General features: G+C 46.4%; 1 protein-coding gene across 2 annotated transcripts in view; it reads left to right on the forward strand.

Moving 5' to 3' along the window:
* Window positions 1-24,665, forward strand: part of CDH11 (cadherin 11) — a 133,961-nt gene that overhangs the window by 87,720 nt on the left and 21,576 nt on the right. Inside the window, exons 3-8 of one of the 2 annotated variants that reach the window (XM_054579359.1) lie at window positions 991-1,393; window positions 5,052-5,346; window positions 8,204-8,323; window positions 10,354-10,521; window positions 13,862-14,049; window positions 19,605-19,858. In XM_054579359.1, coding sequence (XP_054435334.1) covers window positions 1,166-1,393; window positions 5,052-5,346; window positions 8,204-8,323; window positions 10,354-10,521; window positions 13,862-14,049; window positions 19,605-19,858 — 1,253 coding nt within the window. In that variant the 5' untranslated portion in view covers window positions 991-1,165. Of the gene's footprint in view, window positions 1-990; window positions 1,394-5,051; window positions 5,347-8,203; window positions 8,324-10,353; window positions 10,522-13,861; window positions 14,050-19,604; window positions 19,859-24,665 lie in introns of those variants that run through there. The other variant, XM_054579360.1, reaches the window with a different exon arrangement.

Consider the following 24,665-nt stretch of genomic DNA (forward strand, 5'->3'; position numbering starts at 1 on the left):
TCCTGGTTGGAAAGAGCTTATCTGTTGATACCCTGCCAGGTTAACGCTGGATCTTCAGCTTCTTCGGTGGACCTTTGACCAACAAGAGCAAATCTTGCCCATTGAATTGACATAATAGCCTTCAATGACCCTCCATGGAGAACCTGAACCCTGAATTTGCTGACAAATGTTTGGGTGACCATCAGTGGTCTTTCAGGATCTTCCCCGGCCTCCCTCATCTAGCAGGCCCATTGTTGTCTTCCTTCTCCCTCATAGTCTCCAGTGATCTGGATGTCCTGGGACCTGCTGTGCTGTGACCAGCTCAGGGCTTTATGACATGCTGTTTCTCCGCATGGGAGTCTCATCCACTCCCTTCTTCCCTTATCACGGTAACTCTCACTTTGGGGTTGAGCCCAGCCATGCCGTCCTCTAGGAAGTCTCCCTTCACTGCCCCCGCTGTCTGCCACCTCCACCCCCAGTCCCCGTCAATCACATGCTCCTCTCCTGGACTCCCGGGATGCCCTGAGTTCGTCTGTTACAAAAACATGCCCAGGCACAATTATGCTCAGTAGTAACATAAACATGGAGGGCTTCCTGTGTGCCAGGCATTGTGCTCAGGGCCTCGGCCCACTGACCCCCCTTGCCGCCTTGCAGTAAGTATGAGTCTCATCCCCACTTCACAAATGAGCAAGCCGAGCTCAAAGAAGTCAGTAGCTTAGCCCAAGCCCAAAGCCGGTAAGTGGTAAAACTGACACTCGGACGCGGGCAGCGGGCTCCCACAGCGCACGTTTTATCCTCACGCAGACCCCGAGGGTTTCTTTGTGCGTGTGTGTCCCTCTCACCCACCACGTGGTGCGCCGTCAGAGGGGAGGGACTATCTCTGACGTCTGCCTCCTCAGGGCCCAGCATGAAGCCCTCACATGGTCCAATGTGGGTAAAAAACCGGGGATGGAGTTGAGATGAAGTGGCGATGGAGCCTGCGGCTAATGCGACCTTTCTCTCTGCCTGCAGGAGGCGCCTGGGGGAGCGGGCAGCCCTGACGTGATGTGCTCAGCACGCAGAGACGGTCCGTTCCCAGAGAGGTCTGCGTGACGCGTCTGGGAGGCAGGCCACCATCGGCCAGGCCGCCGCACAGCTGGTGGAGGGGCGACAGCCGCATTCTCCTGTGCCTACCACGTAACCAAAAATGAAGGAGAACTACTGTTTACAAGCCGCCCTGGTGTGCCTGGGCATGCTGTGCCACAGCCAGGCCTTCAGCACCGAGCGGAGGAGCCACCTGCGACCCTCGTTCCACGGGCACCACGAGAAGGGCAAGGAGGGGCAGGTGCTGCAGCGCTCCAAGAGAGGCTGGGTGTGGAACCAGTTCTTTGTGATAGAGGAGTACACCGGGCCGGACCCCGTGCTCGTGGGCAGGGTAAGGCTGCGGCGGCGGCGGCGCGGTTCCCCTCCCTGCCCCGCTAGCAGAGCGTCCCCGAGAGAACCTAGGAGGGGAGAGCTAATGGTCTGGCCGCCCACTAAGGGACACAAAAGCACTGCCCATCCATCCTTCCAGCCTCCCTTTTTTTCATTCATAAACTTATTCATATTGAGAACACTTCTGTTTTCCACTTAAAATGATCAAAGATACATTTTTAATGGCTGCACAATAGTCTACTGAATGGAAACGGTGATTATTCGTTTAATGGTTCTCCAGCTGGGGGCCCTTCCCTGACTGCACCCCAACCCCAGCTTGGATGCTGTTTCTCATAACCCTCTGCCCGACTTATCACAGCTTTCCTTGTTGTAGTCCACGCATCCACTTATTTCTCTCTCTCCCCCCGACCGCCCCCCGGAGCCTAAGCTGCTTGCCATCGGGAACAGCGTCATCCTTGGGTCCCCGGGTCCTGGTATTGAAGCCCAGCTGTGGGGAAGCCCCTGTGAATATCTGAGGCGATGAATGGACGTGTACGGTGGGTGGGGTTCTATCTGCTTTGGCTTAGGTCTGGCAAAACGCAGGCCTCGGACGGGATGGCTGGGGAGCCCCAGCACTATTCCGACTCTGCCTTCTCCGTGTGCCTCCTCCAAAACCGTGCAAGGGGAGAAAGAGAGTCCAAAGTATAATTGAAAAACTGCCTGCCTGTTATCAGTTATGGTGAGACGTGCAGCTGTCTTTCAGAGGACAGGGACATTACCTAGGAGGAGACAGGCATTCACATCCCTAGGAACAGAAAGCCGACTTGCTGTGTGTGGGTGCAGAGCTAGGCAAATGGTGCACTAGAGTAAAGCGTCTCTAACCTCCAAGGGGTCTTACCTGAGCGATTAAAAAAAATAAACTGAGGAGTAAGGTAATGGTGAAATTCAATACAAGTGATTTTGAATTTACATGGTAGCATTTGGGAGGTGTGAAGGGAGGCCTCATGGAGACTGATAATAACTTGTGACCCGGAAGAAGAGCAGGAGGGCAAAGGGACAAGAACAGAGAGATGGGTGGGTGCTCATTTCTGAGCCCCGTACACCCCAACAGAGTTATCTTAGCCTCGTCTACACAGCAGAATCCAGCATTCCCTATTTATAAAATGGACATAGTTGGAAGAGGTCCATATTATTGTCTCGAAAATATTGTCCAGGTTTGGGAAAAAGTTTTTTTAAAAGAGATGTACTGAAGAATTTAGTTCGTTTCTACCCCAAATGGAAACATTATACCCAAAATAGACGCGGCGAGGGAAATGGGAACCCGGGCAAATCCCCAACACGTGGAGCTCCCTACGTGGAGGAGGGGGGCTCGGTGCCCAGCGAGGGAGAGGGGCTAGGGCTGAAGCAGTGGCCGTGCGGACTGAGCAACACAGGGGGCTGTGTGTGAGCTGCTCCGAGAAAACAGAACCACTGCCGTGGGGCTTTCTAAATGCAGAGCAGCGTGGGTCTGTAGGAGTGGCTGCTGCAGAAGAGACAAGACTTAGAGCCCTTCCAGCATCACATGCCCACTAAACGGAAGCACAGGGCAAAGGGTGGGGGGAAGTGAAGTAGTGACTGACGTTTAACATCTAGGCACCCAAGAATGAGTCTGATGTCAGGTTGGATGGGGGACAAGAGAGAAGGTGGTTGGATCCTATGGATCGTCCTTTCGACACATTGCTGATCCTGCGTCCAACGAATACGAGGAAGAGATGAAGTGACTGGTTCCCTAATAACTTCGATGTGATGGCATTCAAGATGCAGTGATTTCAGACGCTCTGAGACAGTGGAGTTTGGCACAGCGTGGGCTTTTGGGTTTCCTGCAGGAAGCGTGCGCTGCCAGGCTGTGCTGCGCGGAGGGGCAGCCGTCGCCTTCAGAGCCGGGAACCGGCTGTGCTCGTCTCGGCTGACGGATCCCCTGACAGCACTGAGTGGTTCCCCGCGCTGCTGTGTTGTGTCGAACCTAACAAATACTGCTGTTACTTGTGGGGGTCACCTTTGTTGGCAAGGAAAGAAAAAAGGAATTTATTTGCGACTTTGAAATCAGAAAACAGGAACAATTATGAGCAGTCTATCTTAAAAGGTTTCACTTTTTTGGTTGATCATGAAATAATGTCTATGTAATTCCCAAGAGTCTCGCCAAGGTCACGTGCACCTACAGGCACCCACTGAGCTGAAAGAGCTGGTGTCTCACCAAGGCGCTGCAGATCAGTTCGAAGTTTTTTTGAAAACTTGAATCAATAGAAGAAAAATTTAAAAGCACTGTGCTCAGTCTTGTGTTGTGACTATGGACCAGCTCTTGGGGCCTTGGTTTCAGAATAATAATTAAAATGGCATTGATAATAAGTGTACAATAATATAATAATGAGCTAAAGCCTTTTTGTTTATAATGGGTTCTCTCATGTTTTTCTCATGTCGTAGGCAGAGCTGAGGGCTTTTTACCCTGTCAGCTAATCTTGAAACCTATGAGGATGGTGAAAATACCGCTTATCTTTTCCCACAAGGGGCTGAATGAAGGCAGAGGAATTCAGATTACAATGAAAGCTACAGAAATTGAGGTTGGACAAGAAGGGAGGATGAGTTTGATGTTACAGGAAAGTCAGACATGCTCTTTGGGGGAGTTGCCATCTCATGAAACACGGAGCAGAGTCACGGAGCAGGGGCGGGGAGGGGAGTCAGGGACCTGGGTGGTTTCCTGGCCTCGCCAAGTGTGCATGTAGGCAGGCCCCATAACTTCTCTGAGCTTTGTCAAAGGATGCGGGGGGAACCTAAGGATAGTGAAGATCCTCCCTGCGCCCTGAGAAGCTGCCTCTGCTTTGGGCCGTCCCGCCCGCTGTCTCCTCAGTGCCCAGCTGCCGACAGCAGGTCTGCTGGAAAGGTCCAATCAGTGAATTGTTTGTATAAAACAAAGTCCTGGAAAGAGTTTTAGTGTCTTTTGGAAGAAAGCTGCTAAAAGAAATGATAATAGTATCCAGACCATAGATAGATGAGGTCAATCTGTATGTTCCAATGGGAAAGAGTCCCCCAAATGTATTCCTAGAGGAAAATTGGGGTGAAGAGCGATGGGTGCATTGCGGCACTTTATTGTATAGAAGTAAACAAACCATTCATGTGTCTATGGAGATGTTGTTGTTACGCATAGAATATGTCACACAGGGTTCATAGGAAGCTGGTAAAAACAATTGTGTCTGAGCAGGGAAAATGAAGCCATGGGAATCAAAATTGAGAAAACTGAAGTTATTGCATACTCGTTTGTGTTTTTATCATTTGTAACATGCATATTTTTTCAAAATAGCTCCATTCATGATATGCATGCGTATATATTTTGTATGTGTGCATATATGTAGGGAGGAAGGAGAGAGAGCATGAAACAGAATTCTAAGAGATTCAGAATTCAGGTTCGAGCCCTGGCTTCACAGCTGCCGGCTGCATGGCCTTGGCCAAGAGAGCTGTCTTCCCTCATATTCCATTTCCTCATTTGTAGAATGGAGCAGGCACGTCTTCCTCTACTTGTGTGTGTGCGCACGCGCGCGTATGTGTGTGTGTGTGTACAGCGTGTTGTGGCAAACAGCATGTAGGGGGGTCTCTGTCTCCCCATGCAGCCTTCATGGAATTACAAATCTCAATTTCTCCTTTTCTAGCTTCATTCCGATATTGACTCTGGTGATGGGAACATTAAATACATTCTCTCAGGTGAAGGAGCCGGAACCATTTTTGTGATTGATGACAAATCAGGGAACATTCATGCCACCAAGACACTGGACCGTGAGGAGAGAGCCCAGTACACGCTGATGGCTCAGGCGGTGGACAGGGACACCAACCGACCGCTGGAGCCGCCATCAGAGTTTATCGTCAAGGTCCAGGACATTAACGACAATCCTCCCGAGTTCCTGCATGAGACCTATCACGCCAACGTGCCCGAGAGGTCCAACGTGGGTGCGTACAGGCTGGGGGGGTCACCCATTCTGCCTGCAAGGCCGGTGTCCCTGCGGCTGGGCGGGTCAGTGCCCGTGCCCCCAGATCAGGAGGTAGACCTGAACGCTGTCGTTTCGATGGCAGAATAACAGATAAAAATTTTATTTGTGTAGTCTCAGATATTTAAGATGGGCATGAGATTTTAAAATCTAAACTCATGAAGTATGAGGGTATGTGGAGGAGAGAGAAGAATGTGACCGAATCCAAGTCATCCTGGCTCTGGTGCTAATTAGCTGTGGGATGGGCTGTTCTCTCAGCCTTGGTTTCCACTTCTATGAAATGGGAATAACGATGTTTAGTCTTGCAGGACTGGAGATAATATGCATCGGTCACTAGTGCATATTGGTGCTCAATTAGCACTAGTGATAATATTTGTTGCATGTAAGCATTGTACTAATTAATGATATACATGGACTGTTGCTTTTAATTTTTGCAACAATTCATGTTTGCAGTAAGGTAGGTCCTATGTGACATATTTTGCTGATGAGAAGCCCACGCTAGAAAAAGGTTAACTATTTGTCCAAGGTCACCTGACCTATTAAGTGAACCCAGAATACAGGCTTAACCGTGACACTGTCACCGTCTATTAGAGTAATTCGGAAGCAGGCATGTCTTTTCATCATGCAGCGAGACATCGTGCCATTACAGCCTGATTCCCTAAAGGGTTCTGGAGCCAGCCAGCCTTCTCCTGGCAGTACCTTTCCTTTGACTTTGTAGAATGCATGTAGTTGTGGTCTCTTGAGAAACCTGTCTCTTACTAAGAACGGTTTCCCTTTCAGAGCAGGGTTGATCTGATCGGGGCGTGAGTCTGGTTGCCTGAGGCAGAGGTTAAGAGCTCAAATGAGTTGAAGGGTCATCAGGGTCAAGCCACCCCTTCTGCAGATGAGGAAAACCCAGCCCCAAGAATGGGAATCAACCCACTCAAGAAAGTCAGATGCAGAAGTCACCCAAGAACACTAAGCATCTTCCATTTTGCCTATAGAGCTTATGGTGCTAAAAAATAGCCTCCCTCTCCTCCTCCAGTAAAGTTGAACCCTTCTCACACTTTACAAAAGCCAGGCTGAGCCATTCTCGCCACCTTCTCTTCCTTTTTGCCCTGCCCAGTCCCTTAGCCTTGCAGTAGTCACCTGGGGATTTAAAGGAGAAGCAGCAGACACCAAATATTAAATCATTAAAGTAGAGACAGTAGTGTCAGCTGAGCTGTGTGGGGGAAAGGCCAGTCACCAAAAAGGATCCTCCAGGGGAATTTTCACTGTGTCCACCTGCATGGGCTCCTCGATGCTAAGGGGTAACACCCAGGCTTCCCATAAAGGCCTGGGAGAGTAGTCTGCTTTCAGACAGGACTGCATGCCTACCATGGTCAGGCCTCAGGTCAGCCAGGTGAACTGGACAATTTCTTACATCTTCTCTCTGTTTTCATTTTCTCATTTATGAAATGAGGATACTATGCACCATGGTGAGGGTTAAATAACATAGATATAAAATACAGAGAGTTGTCATGGATTTAGTGGAGTTCTAGATGCAAATGAAGCATAAAGAAATTAAATATTTCTGCAGCTGTACCATGATGGTAGGAAATAGAGCCTATTCTCTTTTATACATCTCCACTACCTAGAATAGCACCTGGTTATATGAGAAGAGCTCAGAGAAATTGTTGGCATGGAGAATAAATTACAGAAGAGTAACTAGAAGGAAGTGAGATTTACTTTTACACCAGGTGGGAGTCACTGACAACGTTGTATGTTAAAGGTCTGTCAGAGGCTGGCACACGGGCCCCCCGCCTCCCTCATGGCACCTTGCCCCCTGCTGAAAATGCCACAGAAAGAACTTGGATTTGGTTGTTTGCTGGATGGAGGTTAAACCCTCGACTCCAGCAATAACCCAGTGTTCAAAATAGATCACAAAACCTCATACCTCTCATGCGCAGTACCTCCCAAGTGCAAGGGATGTTAGAGAGTACTGCGTGGAGGGCCCGGTAGCGTGCACAGCGTGCGCCTCACGCAGCGCCTGGCTCCGAGGAGTCTGAGGCTCGCTGGTTCGCTCCCTCCAGCACCTCTACCCCCATCTGAAGCCCAGCTCTTCGTGCCCTCAGATACTTGTGACCATCAAGGAACAGAAGTTTTTCTAGAAAAAAAAAACAATCTCATCTTCCTTCAATTCCCTGGTTTCCTTTCATTCTGACCCACAAATGCTCACCTTACACCTCACCAGATGTCTGCTGAAGGTTTGTGTTGTGTGACTACCAAACTGTTGGAGGTGGGAAGAGGCAGCTGTCATGCCAGGAAGGAACGGCATTCTGTGTAATATTTATAGCCATAAATTAATTGAAATGTAGTATTAGCAGCCATTTTATTACATGCAAAGCAACAAGAAAATGATGTATTTATTGCTCTGCTACAGATGGAAGACTGTATTTTGTCCTTTCATCAAACATAATTCATCATTAATTAGCCCTTATTATATTCTTTGGGAAGATTTTTATTTAATTATTTGATAGGTTGAACATTTTAATTGCATGGGTCTTAGAATGTTTTTGCAATAATGTTCATTGTATTATTTTAACTCCCAAGCATAGCAGGACGTATCAATATAAAAAATTCATTTTTAAGGTATGGGAATTAAGAGGGAAGGAAGGAAGGAAGGAGGGAGGGAGGGAAGGAGGGAGGGAGATAGATTATTTTGCATTTCAAACCCAGGAAAATGAAAGCATGCTTAATAATCTTTATTCGGTTTCTCATTTTAACATGAAACTTTGTATACTAAAATAGAATTTGAAAAGTTGAGGGACTGTTGCTAATTAATTCATTTCACTTTTAAGGAACGTCAGTAATCCAGGTGACAGCTTCAGATGCAGATGACCCCACCTACGGAAACAGCGCCAAGTTGGTGTACAGTATCCTCGAAGGGCAGCCCTACTTTTCGGTGGAAGCACAGACAGGTACCGTGAAATGTCACTGAGATCTGTGACACATTGTGGATAAGAGACCCAGGCCTTCTCACTCTGCCTAGCTGATTCTCTGTTTTCTTAAATATGCCAAGAGCCACCTTACAGGGAGGGTACGAATATTGGACGCCGGACATGTGCCTGGCATCCAATGAGCCATATTTATTATTGTCTCTGTATTTCACTGTCACAATAATAAATGTAATCTTAAAACACAACTTTTTTCCTAAAAATACATCATAGAAGTCAACTTAAGTTTAAGAAGTTATCTTAAAATATTTAAGTTTTATCATAAAATTCAACTATGGATCCAAATTAGGAGACCACAGAACTTGAGGACCGACGTAAGAACTGGGAGCTCCCGGAGGCCATGGTGTAGAGTGGCGGGCGGGGTGTTAATACTCCCGGGCCTTAGGGAGGCAGCACATTCCCAGTCTCACCACGTTGTGCCCATAGGTGCCCAGAGGGCCTTTGCATCCACAAAGAAGCTTCTGCTCACTTACAGAAAACAAATAACAAACCAAGAGAGTGAACAAATGTAACGACCAGAGCCAAGTATCTCACTTCATTTATACCAAATTTGATTCAAAGATCCTTTTATTAGAATATACACTAAAATCCTGTGAAACTGCTAACCCACAGTATTACCCCCTAAACCCCTTTCTTTTTCTACAATATGCCCCTATATGCTACTATATTTGGAAGATGTTTAGAAATAATTCACATTTATTGTTACAGTTAAAATTTATCGAATACATCTATGTTTATACGTATACACAGTCAACCGATCAGCTATTTTGCTCATTTGCTTGGTATTATTTCCGCTTACCTGGGTCATCATTTATTTGTAGCCGCTTTGCTTCAAGAGCACAATTTATGGGGCTGCTTGCTTTGGTTCCATAAAAAGCATCAGATTGACACTTTCGAGCTTAACCAAAGATGAACGTGGGATTTCATCCCACCTTTTTAGATGTTCAAAACTGGTGGAGGGCTCTCTACTTCCAACCTTCTTTGTTTCAGGGACTCCAAATTTGAACCTACCAAGTTGTTTACAGGTCAGGGAAAGTAGGCCCAGAGAGTTCAAGGGTGTGTCTGAGAAATGTGTAAACTCCGGGGGGAAGAGAGAAATAAGGGCTTACACGGTACTCCTTCTATTTCCATTATAAACGTTGCCATATGTACAAAAAGAAAAAGCTTGCACGTGTTCCCAAGAGACTTAAGTGAGCCTGGTTTTTATATAAATCAGGGATTGTGTCAAATTAAATAATTTGCCATTGTTATTGTGTATATTTTTAACCCATCTGGTATACTCTTCTACATTTTAATATTAACATTTTAATGTATTGCATGAAATATATGCTTTCTGCTTTTAACCTAATATGGAGCATAGAAATGCTTCTAAGAATTGCATGCAGGGATACTTTTTAAAAAATATATAATTTAGTTATTTTTTTAGAGAGGGAGAAGGGAGGGACATAAAGAAGGAGAGAAAAACATCGATGTGAGAGAAACATTGATTGGTTCCCTCTCTCATGTGCCCCAACTGGGGACGGCCCACAACCCAGGCATATGCCCTGACCAGGAATCAAACCAGCAACCCTTCTCTTTGCTAGACGATGCCCAAATAACTGAGCCATGCTGGTCAGGGCCAGGGGTTGACTTTTAAAAGTCAAAAAGCATGATTTCAGTCATGGACACCCTTGCACAGTCTCTCAAATGCTTCAGTATTTAGGATCTTTAAGTGTTATACTTGAGAATATGAGGTTATATTTACATTTAAAATGTAATATATAAAACATATAAATATTTAATGCTATATTAATAATTATGCCAGTTTGCTGGAAAATACAGTGCTATGATGCTCCAGGTGTGGCTGCTTTGGGTTATGATGATCATGCTGAAGTAAGTCTTCTGTGAGGACAGGTACTGTTTCATTCACCTTTGTGTCCCCTGGGCCAGGAACTGTTTTTGTTAAACTGCTTTTGGGAATGAGTATCTGTGACGTTGACTGCTTCCCTGGCCAGGTATCATCAGGACGGCGCTTCCCAACATGGACAGGGAGGCCAAAGAGGAGTACCACGTGGTGATCCAGGCCAAGGACATGGGCGGACACATGGGTGGACTCTCAGGGACAACCAAAGTGACGATCACCCTGACTGATGTCAATGATAACCCACCCAAGTTTCCGCAGAGTAAGTAGGTGGGCTTGGCTTTCACTTCTCAACAGCACCCAGCTAGCATCTTCTCTGACCCGTCCCTGCTTTACTCAATTTTGAAGAAAAAGTCTAGGAAAATGGAGGCTCTTTGTATTCAAAAGAGCCTCCATTTCTTGCAAAAAAAAAAAAAAAAAAAAAACCAAAACAAACAAACAAACAAAAAAAAAACAAGACAGCAGCAGCCACAACCAAAAACAACAAGTTTAAACAGAATAGACCCAGTAGGGGAAACAGGAAATGTAAAAAGTTCCACAATCCTAAAAACAGAAAATCTGTTTTGCTAGGTATTGTACCCGGTCCTAGCGATGTGGTCTATCAGTTAACGAACCTGTCTTGGACTCAGTGTTCTCATTTCTAACTTGGGTGTAACAGTACCTGAATTCATTATCTATTGCTGTATAGCAGACCACCAAAGACTTTGTGGCATAAAACACTAATAGTTTATTTTTGTCATGAGTTTGCAATGTGGGCAAAACTTGGAGGAGGTGGCTTGTTTCTGTTTCCATAGCATCAACGGGGGACAGATCACTGGGCCTGGAGGATCTGCTCGCAGCGTGGCGCACTCCCGGCTCATGAATTGGTGTTGGCTTTGGTTCCTCCCCACGGGGGCTTCTGTGTGGCGTGGCTTGGAGAGGCTCTGAAAGTGAGGCCCCAGGGACACCAGGCAGAAGCTGTGCTGCTTGTGGTGACCCACAGCATCATTCTCACTGTGGTGTTAATTTAAGGCCACCTCAATTCAAGTGGATTCTTGTAGACCCCACTTTCAATAGCAAGACTGGCAAAGTCAAGCGAAGGAAGCAGCAGGGGGATGGGAGATGCTGTTTTGTCCATTTGGGGAGAAAAGAATCCCTCATAGGATCTGATCACCAAGATGCTGTCAGAACTAAATGAGACCGTATAAAATCTTACAGTGACAGCTGGCAGAAGTTGTTAACAAATGTTAGCCATGATTAGTATCTAACTGAGGGGTTATGGTCCGTCCTTCTACAAAATTGATAGCATTGCTGAGGGAAATAAAAGGAAAAAGATTGGGATAGGTCGCTATTAATAACCATAACTACCACTACCATCATTCAACGAATAGTCACTACTACTGAAAACCTCTCTGAGCACTTGCATTTTATAGGTAAAACTGGGTTTCACGCAAGGTCAATATGTTGCCCAACGAATGTGGCAAAGCCAGCATTTGAACACAAATCCGTTTCCGTGCGTCTAGGGGTAGACAGAGGTACAGTGTGATCGCACCCACGCTGCTGCTAGCCCGCTCTCCCCAGCACGTGTCTCCTGCAGCAGTTAGGGGAGCAGCCGGTAGAGCCTGGGCATTTATCGCCAGAGAGGTGACATTTTTCCAAATGACTGAACAAGGAAGGCAACCACCTATGGCCCCGTGAAGGCAACATGGTTGCCTCCAAAGACATCCCTCTAGGCAAGGGAGTCAATGAGATAGAGGATTACAGGCAACGACCATTTGTCCTGGAATCCCAGAAGAGATGGGAAAAGACTGCTTTGCCTGGCCAGGCTGGGGCTCAGCATCTCCAATAAGCTTAATGCTCATACAGCACTCTAAAAGCTGCACGCCCCATTATCCATGCTGCACAGCTGTCTGGTGTGCTGGAAGGGAAGGCCACGCAGGATTGTTCGCGGCAGCCCTTAATGCCCTTGCTCTCATCTAATCGCACAGTGAAGGTACAGCGCTGCTGTGTAGCTCCCGGTTTCGCAGCCATGAGCGCAAATGAGATTTGGGGAAAATCAACTCGTAGCAGGGGCTCCTACACCTTCACGTAAACCGGTAATTATCTACAGACTCCCACTTCCCCTTTGTCCTTTAATATGGAGGACGTGGTTTGAATGAAGTCAAATATGGGTCCAAACGGAAGTATTCAAAGCCAAACGATATCCATAAATACAGACAGTGTGGGAACTGAAAAAATTGATGCGAAGGGAAACTAACACAGAGGCTGAATGACTAGCCCCAAACTGTTCAGCCTCCAATCCTGGCTCCTCTCTACTATTTTATATAGAATATTTTATTTAATGTGGAAATGCCAGTGGGATCCTCTCCTGTCTCGCTTCCCTACTGAAGGCCTCCCACCACGTTTAAACAAAACTTGCAGGACATCTCCTACGACGCCCCCGTTTTTTACACAATTGGGCCCCCCTCCACTTACGAACCCATATCTCTTCCCCGAAGGCTCCAGTCGCCTGTCTTCTTGCTACTCTGTAGGTATTCAGTATGTTCCCACCTCAGGGCCTCGGCCCTTGGCTGTTCCCTTCATGTGTCATTTTTATCCCCAGAGAGTCACGTGAGTTGTCTTTCTCAGTCCCGTCTGGGGCGTTCAGGTGCCTCCTTCCGAGAGATGTCTCCCTCCTTACCCTAGTCAAAACCAATCTCTCCCCAGCTTTCTCCTTCTCACCCACATATGGAACACAAGAGCACATGGTCGCACACAGGGACACACACACACGTGTGCACACACATATCCATGCTCCGCTGTGCACAATTACACGCAGTCACACGTCACCGTCTCATCACCCCCTGCCCCTTACCCCACCTTGTTTTTCTTCCTCCTTGCAATGACATCAGAGGTGTGTACATTTTGTGCTTTCTCTTCAGGGTGCCTCATTAAGGGGGCAATCTTGACAATTTCTTTTACTACTGAGTCTCCGGGGACTAGGACAGTGACTGGCACGTATTAAGCTCCCAACAAAATATTAAATGCAAAGACATGAAAGGGTCACACTGTGGGCAAACTTTCCAGGTGAGCTACTGTTTAATCAAATGGTGAAGGAGGCGAAGTGAAAGGGAAGTCAGATACTGAGTTAGAAGGGTTATGACCTTGAAAGATAACGTGTGCATTTGATTTTAAAATAAATGTGGAGTTGTGGCAGACTTTTAAACAGAAGGGTCTTTTGTTTATTTCCCCCCTGGGAGTCTGGCCGTGCCATACTCCTGGACCATCCCAGGGACATGAAGAGAAGCTGGGGCTGTTTGAATGTGTGAAGATGAGGTGGCCCTCCATCACTTGCTGATGGGAAATGTAGCTGAGCATTGTTTACCTCCCTCCCATGGGGCAAGCGACCCCACTGTGTCACCTCGAACCCCGGTGTTGTTTCATCATTCTTTGCAGAACACATTTTTTTGACAAGCAGGCCGTGCGGGACCTTCCTCCCATCCCTTCACTTCTTTTCATGTTTTCAATCAATAGAAAGTTCAATTTCAAACCCTTTGAGAAATGTATTGGGATTCAATGGAATGTAACGCCTTACAGCTGACAAATAAAAGGGAAAAATAAAAATAGATGTCTTCTTCTTTTAGGCGTGTACCAGATGTCTGTGTCAGAAGCAGCTGTCCCCGGGGAGGAGGTGGGGCGAGTGAAGGCTAAAGACCCAGACATCGGAGAAAACGGCTTAGTCACGTACAACATTGTGGATGGAGATGGCGTGGAACTGTTCGAAATCACAACCGACTACGAAACCCAGGAGGGCGTGGTGAAGCTGAAGAAGGTGAGCTGGGGGAGGAGCTAGACACGGTGGTAGTATGGCCTGCCCTGTGAGGCCACATTGCAAGAAAGAGGGGACTGAAGATTAGACAATGCAAACGTGGGCATCTGGGGGCTGACCTGATTGTGCAGTTGAGCTCTCAGCTCGGGGAAATAGCAGAACTGTGTTCCCGAGGGGCAGCTAGCAAAAGGGACCTGGGATACCTGCCTGAGACTGCTCGTCCGTTCTTGGCACAGGTTTGCCGTGGACGGACGGACAGCTGGGTAAGTCCAGAGTTTGGAGTGGCAGCCCTGAGCATGCAGGGCGTGCCCCCTGTACCTCTGCCAAGCCGATCGGTATGGGCCGCTCAGCACTCTCCCTGGCTCTGGCATCCCAGTTCTGCTCCGTGACTGTGGTTGTCTCTCAGAATTGAACTCAAGAACCAACAAGAATGATCTTTCTCCACCCATCAGCTACACTGTCACTAACAACGTGTCCTTGGGATTCAGTCACTACAATGGGGGGTTTATTGGCATTTTTTTTCCTTGCTTTGTTTCTAAAATCTATCCTTTTCTCAGTACTAAATATTGGTCCGAGAAAGCCTGAGCCTCTTCCAAACATTCCCTCATTTACGTTTCACAAAAATCATGCAGAGTACACAGCGGGATCCCTGTGGACAAGGAGACCTTGATGTAATTAGGAGATTGGGACTCGGACAGTAGATAACTTGACCCTATCACAGTCACACAGCTAGCAGTCCACAGACAGGGGATCCAAACCTAGAGGATTCTCGAACAATTTACTCCTTAAGACATTTGAGAACCAGCCGGGCCCGAAAGGGCTTCCAGAGGGCACCAGATGGGATTCTCTGAAGTGAAGAAATAGCTACAGTGCATTCTGAAATGATTGCCCCGCCCCCTGACGCACCACTTGAGAAATCAACACCTCTCCGTCATCAGAGCGTATGGAGCATTAAATCTGAACTGGATGATGAGGTTACCTTAGTTTTAATCAAGCATCCATTTTCAACTTGGTTTTATAGTGTGCATATTAAGCTCCTGCATGTGATGGAAAAGACAGGACCGCAATACTGCTAAAAAAATAATCTGAAGAGTCAACAGAGGCCAGTAGCTGGGGAGAAAGCAAGGGTGGGGTGGGGGAAATTCTAGGGGGGAATCTTTCTTTCCAGAGTGGGGCAGGTGGAGGCATGCGCCAGGAAGCTGACTTGCCCCCGCATTTGAAGGCCTTGCTGGGTGTGGGAGAAATCTGATGGGACACAGAACAGAGAGAAGGTAGGGGTGACTCTATTGTAAAAGAACGTGGAAGCCAACATTAGTGACCATGAATGGCGTGGCCACAGGACTCTAACCACCAGCCGCAGGGGCGGGGTTTCTCCTCCGGAAAAGTGCTCTGTGACTGTGTGTAGAGTGCTGTCAGCTTAGCACCTTAATTAATACTGTCGTCCCTCGCGCTCGACAGTGACACATGAGCGTTGACATCAGCAATTTCTGCCTCCCATCCTTTGCTGTTCAAGTAATTGCGTGGTTGGTTGTCACCTGTTTTCAGTGTATTTAGGGCATAAGCACACACAGTGTCTCAAAAATCCTGAAACATTTACATCACCCCATGGAACTCACACTTCGCAAACGAGCTCTCTGCATTAGATTAATTTGCACATTTTCCCCCAGTTCAGTGTGTTTATTCCAAGCAAAAGGATAATATTGTATAAAGCACTGTGGTTTAGGTTTAAAACAGAGTAAGATGTTATTTCATTTCTTAAACTTATAGCACAAAGTTCCAAATGTCCCCGAGGGAAAAAAAATGAGGTGAATTTAACAATAAAAAGATAGGTCCTTGTGGAAGTCATATGATTTAATAATATAAAAGGGTATGGAGAAATAATGGAAATATTTGTGCCTTTTAAATACACTTTTAAAAGTGTAGGTGTTTTTACTGTTTTCTTGATTTATTAACCCATTTTTCTACCAAGAGTTATTGAGTAATTATTTGTCAGCCAGGCCCATTGTGAGAGGCTGGGCATTGAAAGCTGACGAGACAGTGCCGGCCACCGAGAGACCACAATTTAACAGGAGAGTGAAGTGAAATGACAGATAAGCAGAGTGGTTTTCTCAGCCTCAGCCCTGATGACACTTCAGGACAGATCGTTGTTCCTTGCAGGGGGCTGTTCTGTGCATTGCACAACGTGTGGCAGGTTCCCGGTCACTCTTCAGTAGATGCTGATAGCACACAGCCCACCCCACCCCACCAATCACAGTAACAAAAAAATAGCTCGACACATTGCCTAATTAGCCCAAGGTAAGTTAGAGCGAAATCACTCCCCAGATGAGGACCAACTATAATAAAGTGTGATGAGATCTATGACTAGGGATAGGAGTGACTTCTTATGGGGCAATTCTTGAGCTGAGTCTCGATAGATGAGTAGGCATTTACTAGATAGATAAGGAAGGAAGGATAGAAAAAAAGCTCATGAAGGATTCCTTGGAATCGGGTATTGCTGGAAACAGGACAGGTTTAAGGAACTTGAATACGTTCAGTCTTAAGGGTTTTGAGATGGAGACAGTGGGACCAGTTGCAAGATTTTTGTTAGGATTCAATGAAGAAATTACAAAGAACTGAAGGAGGCAGAAGAGGGGAAGATGAGGAATTCAAGAGATATGTAGGGGGTTTATTCATTTATTGAAGAGCTCAGGAAAGAGCCAACATTTGAGCTCTCACTCTGTGTGAGACCCAGTAAGTGTCAGGTGTATAGCGGTGCCTGAGAGAGAGAACTCTCAGGATATCCACACCGCCGCTGTGTGGTGCACTGAAGAAGAACCAAAGATAAATAAAGACGAAACTTATCATTGACTTAGTAGACTCCTGGAGGAAAATTCAGTCTGTTCCCTGCAACACCCTTGACCAAGTGGGACTCTTATTTATCGTAGAGATGTCCTGGCACTGTTTCTGAGTTATTTACTTTCAACCGAATAAACTCCTTGTAAAACTGTGTGAGATCAGCATTAGACAACATTTAAAATATTCTCTATTTTAATAAAGTCATTTTTATGTCTAATTATTTCTTTACATTCCTTGCCTACATGTATATCGATGTGGATATATAACACTTAACACAGTTGCAATCATAGGGTGATCTGATTTGTTAACTTAATGTCACATCATAAACATTTTACATGCTGTTATATAATATACATAATCATTTTTAATGACTACATAACATCCCATCCTATCGATGGACCATTATTTCCTTAATAAAATCTCACAGTTGGATTTTGGTGTTTTGTGTGTACATTTCCCTGATTAGATATAGCCCTCTACTATATGTAACAAACATCATACATTTTTGAATATTGTTTGTTTTGGTATTCTCCTGAATTCATCCCTCAGGGAGAATTTTCAGAGGTGGGATTAGTTACCAAGGGGGTAGTAAGATTTTTATGGCTTATGTTGTGTTGCCTCATTTAGTTTTTTATTTCAACCACTCATAACATGGATATAAATGTTCACGTGGGAAACAACCTTAAATCTTTTTTGGAAGGAGGCAGGGAAATTGTTTTAGGTAAATGTTTAAATGTTACCCATCTACCTAGCTTCCCATTTAGTCAGAATGATCACTTGGTACCGCCATTCCTGAGCACTGGGGAGGCAAAGGGTTAGCCACAATCAACAAGACTCAGGAGAGCTCCTCAGGATGCCCCCCACCTTAGAGGGCGGGAGCTGAGGGGCTGCAGAGGGGCAGGTGATGGACCCCACTAATTGGGGAAGCTGAGGAGGACTCTGCTGGGCTGTGGGGCTTGAGCGATCCAAGAACACTTAGTAAGACCGCCCCAAAGTAGGAAAGGGCAGTCCCGACACGTGTTGGCAAAGATTTGGGGCATTTGCCTGGGACCTGAGAAGCACTGCGCCAGCCTTAACATCAACAAGGCTTCCCGCCGGGAACATGGCTGGGCCCGTGCCTCAGCCCAGGTCTGAGGGCTGTGCTCTAGGAATATTCAGGCTGCCTGAGAGGAGAAATTCTCTGCTTACCAGGTCTCAGAATTTTCACAGTCCAGTTTTATTTTTTTTTAATTTTATCTAATCAGAGATTTTTGAGAAACTTCAGCAAGCTCATACCTTCAGCCTATAAACGTCATTCCTTTGTGCCCCTTCGTAACACAGCAAAAGATAAAACGTCTGCTGAGCTCCAGAATGGAGGAGCAGCGGGGGGCAGATTCCGCTTTAGGGAAAGGGAGCAGTCCCCGGCTGGGGAATATGAGGGAGGGAAGGTGATGGCAGACGCATCAAGGGCGTGGAATGTGTTTAACCTTCCTGAAACTGGCACCATCCTGCCTTTGGGGGTCTGTAGAGTTAGATCAGGACCGAGCCCTGGGCTTGCATGCCCGTTCAGAGTGAGTGTCTGCCAGGCAGATGACGACAGCGTGCCAGGCAGATGTTTGCCTTGAAAGACCGAGTTTTTTCCAATGTTTGGTAGTTCCACCTCGTCCAGAGTGCCAATGAGAAAGTTCTGTCTCCTGGGCACGAGGGCTTGTTTCTCTGCTACAATTTCACTTTTAACCCTTAGCCCGCTGACCCACTGGACTGCCTCTCCTTCAGAATTAGAGGGCGTTTGCCATCCATTTCGCAGTAATGGCAGCCATTCAAATGCTACTCCCCATTTTTTCCATGTCTGTGTAAAATCTATCTTGTTTATAATTTTTTTAGGACTTCTTTACATAGTATACATTCTTATAACAAGGAAGCATTATTCTTGCTTCCCTATCACTTGATCTAAATAGAGGGTATCCTAAAAATGAACACAATCAAAACAAAATAGTGTTATTCTAGTCTGACTAGCGAGTTCTAGCACAGTCTCTCCAAAGGGAGGTTAAGAAGCATAACATATGTTAAAAATCAGCACCATGCTGAGATATTCTTGATGCGTTCAGAAGTGGAAGAGTTGGAGAAGGAATACTTGTGTCAGTAAGTTAATGTGATTCAACAAACCCACCCACCAAAATTATTCATAAACCGCCTTAAGTCATCTTAATGGGCCACTGCTGGTCAGGGTTCCAGACTTTGGAAAAGTCTCCATGGTCAGAAGCTTTAAAAGCGAGGCTGTCAGCAGGACTAAGCCAGAAGTGTGTGCATGCGAGGGGAGTGGTCATCTGATAAGGTGCCTCTGACTGAAATTCGGGAGCTATTTTTCTTACCAAGATACTCGGTACTTCACAGAACAGCCCGTGACATTTATTTCTGTGGTATTGTAATTCCTTCTCCTCCTCAGGTTATTTCTCGGGGCTCTGGGCAGCCTCAGTGTTGTCATATACAGTGAGGTGCATTCTAGGCCCTGAGGCCCTCCTGTGTCTGCTGCACTCCTAGAAGTATCCATTAAGCATATTCCAAGTTTCAGCAACAGATTTGTCTGATTTTCTGACCAAATGGCTCAGGTAATTGGATATTGAAGAGACACTGATTTTCTTGCTTTGAGGAAACCACACACGCTGCCCTGTAAAACAGTCAGGTCTTTCTCTTTCATTTTCTTTCAAGCAATTGATTGTCAATCTTCTCTTCCTTCTTGTCAGCCCGTAGATTTTGAAACCAAAAGAGCATACAGCTTGAAGGTAGAGGCAGCCAATGTGCACATCGACCCCAAGTTCATCAGCAACGGGCCTTTCAAGGACACTGTGACAGTCAAGATCGCAGTAGAAGATGCTGATGAGCCCCCCATGTTCTTGGCCCCGAGTTACATCCATGAAGTCCAAGAAAATGCAGCCGCTGGCACCGTGGTGGGGAGAGTCCATGCCAAAGACCCTGATGCTGCCAACAGCCCGATAAGGTACCGGGAGATTTATTTTAAAAGCTTGGATGAGGGATTGCAGAGGCAGGAGGTTCCGGAAAGCCTTGCGGAAACCAGAAACCACTTTCTTCAGTTTCAGAGGGTCCAAGATAATCAGGTCCAATGCAATGTAAACAAATTTTAAGATTTAGAAAGCATAAGTCTGCCTCACCTCTGCTGCTCGCTTCTTGGACAGGCTTGTTTAAGCTACAGAATGTCTCCCTGGAGCAGCTTTCCCAGCACTGTAACCCTTCCCTGGGCCTGTGAGCCTCGGGGAACTGTGGTGAAATGTAAATACTAATTGTAAAATAAGGATAGTAATTATAACTTATTGAACACCTTCCTATGCTCCAGTTACTCTGCTGGGTGGGCAGACGCACGGTCTAATTTATCTCCTCCCCTGTATTTTTTAACGGGGATTGTCATCCCTAAAGAGAGAGGAAATTGGGGCGCTGTGAGGCAGCAACTCCCCTGGAATGGCTTAGCCAGTGAACAGGAGACCTGGGAGCAGGCGCCTAGCTGCTGCTGAGTGCTTTGCAGCGGTAACAAAGTGCCATACAAATGGAGGGCGCTTTATTTATTATGGACATATTTCTGTGACTTGTGAAATTGATTTAGGACGCTGCCTCCCCCAAACCCTGTCCTGACCTGAGTTAATGAGCGATGAAGCTGATGATGAAGCAGCAAAGGCAGCTTGAGTCACAGATTCAGGACACATACGGGGCAGAAACTTCCAGTTGCTGAAACCTGTCCTGGACTGGATGCTAGCAGATGTTGCTCTTTCCAAGGCCGCATCCCTAATTCCCTTCTTGCCTGATTCCTCTGTCCACCTCTGCACGGTGCCCCTGCGCATCCCTGCCTCCAGTCTCCCCTGACATTTCCATTGTCAATCCTGTGGTCTGAGTGGTTGGTTTAAAACAGCCCAACATCACCTCATCCTCAGTTAAAGAGCAGCAAAATAATAGATGATCGAACTGTTGTTCCCTGTTGCCCCCTCCCCGGAAGACAATCTCAGCGCTCTTGGCCTGAGGCTGTTGTTGCAGCCCCTCCCCTCAGCCACGGCTGTGCCCGCGGGTCTCTGGCTTCCCCTGTCTCTTACTATCCCTTCTCAGTTGCAGTGAGACTGGGCTGCTTCCCGTCCTTTGAAATAGAACCCGCTGCCACCTAGTTCCCGACCTTTACATGTCCTTCCTCCTGGTTCTCTGTCCCCCTTTCTTCCCACCTTGCTTACGTGGCACTTAGATGTCACCTTCCACTTCACAGCTCTCACCAGGGTACATCACAGTGACACCCCAGTTTGTGTGTTGTCCTTGGCACACTTCCAAAAGGCCAGGGACATGTCCGTCTAGTTCAGGGGTTAGTAAGGTACATCCTGCAGACAACTTCCACTGCCATATGAGGTGTGGGGAACCTCTGCACTCTTTTCCATAAGGACTGTATCTTAAAGAGACAGCCGCACCCCCAGGATCACTATAGCATTATTCACAATAGCCAAGACATGGGAACAACCAACGTGTCTGTCCGCAGGTGAATGGATAAGCAAAATGTGGTACACACATGCGTTGGAGCATTACACAGCCTTAAAAAAGGAAATCCTGTCATATGTGGTAACAAGATGAGTTTGGAGAAAATTATGCTAGGTGAAGCAAGCGAGACACAGAAATACAAACATAGCATGATATCACGTATATGTGTAATCTAAAAAAAAATCAAATGATGAAACAGAATAGGACAGGGGCTGGGGGTAAGGATCTTGGTCATACAGTAGAACTTTCACTTGTAAGGTGAGTAAGTTCTGGAGGTCGAATGTACAGCATCGTAACTGTAGATAATAATAATGTATTTTATACTTGAAATTTGCTTAAGAGAGTAGATCTTAGTTATTCTCACCATACACACCCCCCTAAAATTCATCACCCCACTCTGTAAGGTGATGAATTTGTTAATTAGCCTGATCATGGTAATCATTACACAAAATATACTTAAAACATCATGTTGTCCACATTAAATATATGCAAGTATTTATTTGTTGATTATACCTCCAGTAAGGCTGGAAAGAGAAGTAAATGGACCTGAATATGAAAAAAAAATTGTCATGGACAATAGAATTCTTCTGTTTATACCAAAGAACAGCTGAGAGAGCAGAAGGAAGTTCCACATGTAAACATTGTTTCATTGCCTTTGACTCCCTGAACCGTTGTTCCTTCTGGGAGAAAGGAAGAGAATTACCCTTTATTGAGCATCTTCTTGGTCCCCATATGTTGCACTAGGTTGACGTTAATACCAGGCACCCTTTGAGGCTATAATGTTAGGGTTTAATAGATGGAAACATTGAGGCTCAGAGGGACGGCGCGAATTCCTCAAAGTCACGTGGCCAGTTGGTACTGGAGACGGGATTTTATTCCACATCTACCTTGAGTCCATTTTGAGCTTTCTATTCTAGCCAAGCTGCCACTAATGAAAAGGTTTCCCAAAAGGGTTTGGGTACTGAGTGCTCTCCGTGCAGGAAGATGCATTTCATGATGACTGAGGGTCGTTGTAACACCTTTAAACTACTCAAAAATCTTCCTGGTGTGAATTTTATATGGCTTGGCTTTGGTCTAGAACATCGAGGTGCATTAGCGACATTTTACAAGAGTGATGATGAAAAACACAAGGAGCAACTGCTGATTTCCTCTGCACCTCACAGTCTCCGAGGATCCACTCCGGCGACTGGTGTTTTGGGTCCTGTTTTCAATTGTAGCTGTTTTGTGCACGTAGGCAATTTCCACATCCAGATTACCTGGAGATGCCCTGTGAACCAACCCCTTTGAACCAAACCCCTACACCCAAACCCCTTCACTTTTTGTTCACTGGGTCTCCTGTCCTCACTACTTGCTTTCCTAATTGCTTACCTTCACCTCTGAAGGCATCTGTGTTCTTGGACATATAAGTAAGACCTTATAGTGTCACCCAAACTCTTAGCTGCATCGACAGTTTGCATATCTTTTTTCTCCCTCACAGTTTGTAGCATTAGACATGCTTCTGTTCACCATTACCTTCCTGAGATGTTGTCTCTCAGTGTCCTGGGCAGTAACCTCACACGTCTCGGCACAATCCCTGGCGTTGCCACTGGTCGTGGGGCCCGGTCCGTCGCTGAAGCGTAGCCTTTTGACTTTGACCTTTCTCTCTCTCTGACCACTCGCCTACAGAGATCTCCCCGATGCCGTCAGTGACCTGAGTCAGTGTCCCTGAGTCTCTGCCTCGGGGCTGATCTCCCCGATGGAACTCTGTACTTACTCTCCGGTGTGCTGTGCGTTATCATTGCTTGCTTCCTTCCTACCCTGGCTCGCTCATTCATTCAAGACAAAATTTTGAGCTTACACTGTGACTAAAGAAAAGCCCAGCCCTTCCTCTGACTCTGAAACTGGGCACAGAGGTGAATCTTTGTTCCCTTTGCCTGGCGACATACCCCTTGGGGAATTTCAGCCAATTCTTCCTGCTAAGTTGACTCTGTCTTGTGTCTCCTAGTGTCTCCCTCTCTCTGACACTCAGGCTACGAACCCTCTAGGACTCTCCCAGCCTCTGCCAGACATCAAATATCATCTGAGTCCTCTTGGTTCTCTCTCCATCACATCAGCTTTGATGCCTTCTGTCACTCCTACATCCAGCTCTCTTCTCAGCTGATTAAATACTGGATCAGATCCTTAAGTGTCCTCTGTCCCTTCCTCTACGCTTGCTCAGGCCGTCTTGCCCACCCTTTCTTATTCCTCTGCCTGATAACGTGACTCTATTTGTTTCTCTGCTCAAAAGCCTCCCGTGATTTTTCACTGGGTATAGGATGAAGGTCACACTCTGTAGACTGGCACTGAGAGCTTCCATGACCTGTCCACAGTGTGTCATAGCAGCAGTAACAACAACGTGGAGGCTGGACTGCTGGCCACGTATGAGACATGAGGTTGCATAGTTTTAACATCTCTTACATCATGTGATCCTCACAGACAATCCAAAAGTTAGATACTATTCACATTCCAGTTAAAAAAGGATAAATAAGCTGAGATTCAGAGAATATGAACTTATACCTAAGACTTTACAAAACCAATTCACTTCTATAGAATACTGCTTTGAATTATTATATTTCTTCCTATGAGTGTGTCTTGTCATGTTAACCAGATAGCAAACTTCCTGGGGACAAGATAAAAAGTCTCCTATTATGTTTGCCTCCTTTTCACACGGGGCTGTCTGCTGAGGGCTCCGTGACTGATCCTCTCCTGATGTTTATGAGACGTGTCATGGTTTATCTCCAGTCTCCCCACCGGGGGCGGGGACTGGTCATTCCATTCCCACGGGGAGCTGTGAAGTCAAATGGTAGCCTGAGTGGGCTCATGTGTTGCCTACTGTGAAGTGCTGCTTAATGCACACGGTCCCTCTGTCCTGCAAAGAACAAGCTCTGGAATTGGGAGATCCAGGTTCTAACGCTGGCTCCCCTAGAAACTAGAAACTAGACCATTTGCAAATCCCAACATTTGTAAATTAAAGATATTAAACCCCACGACATCCATGGTCTTTGCTAACTCTAATATTTGGTTTTATTTATGACCCTCAGTGAAAGCCTTCAGGCATATGTATTCTGTAAACTTTAGGAAAACAAAGAACAGGAAGCCACCCAACTATGAAGCCCCGCATGCCCCTGCGTTAACATAACCGTCCTTGCTAGTCTCCATGGGGACTCGGTGTGCTGAGGTGGAAAGGGAAGGGGCCTTAGAGATCAACAGGCCCCTGAAAGCCAGGACTGCCCCACTTACAACTCCGCGTGGCCTGGGCCAGC

Source organism: Pteronotus mesoamericanus, unplaced genomic scaffold, assembly GCF_021234165.1.
Source record: "Pteronotus mesoamericanus isolate MK-2021 breed Mesoamerican mustached bat unplaced genomic scaffold, CSHL_Meso_final contig_52, whole genome shotgun sequence".
In the NCBI taxonomy this organism is placed as follows: Eukaryota; Metazoa; Chordata; class Mammalia; order Chiroptera; family Mormoopidae; genus Pteronotus; species Pteronotus mesoamericanus.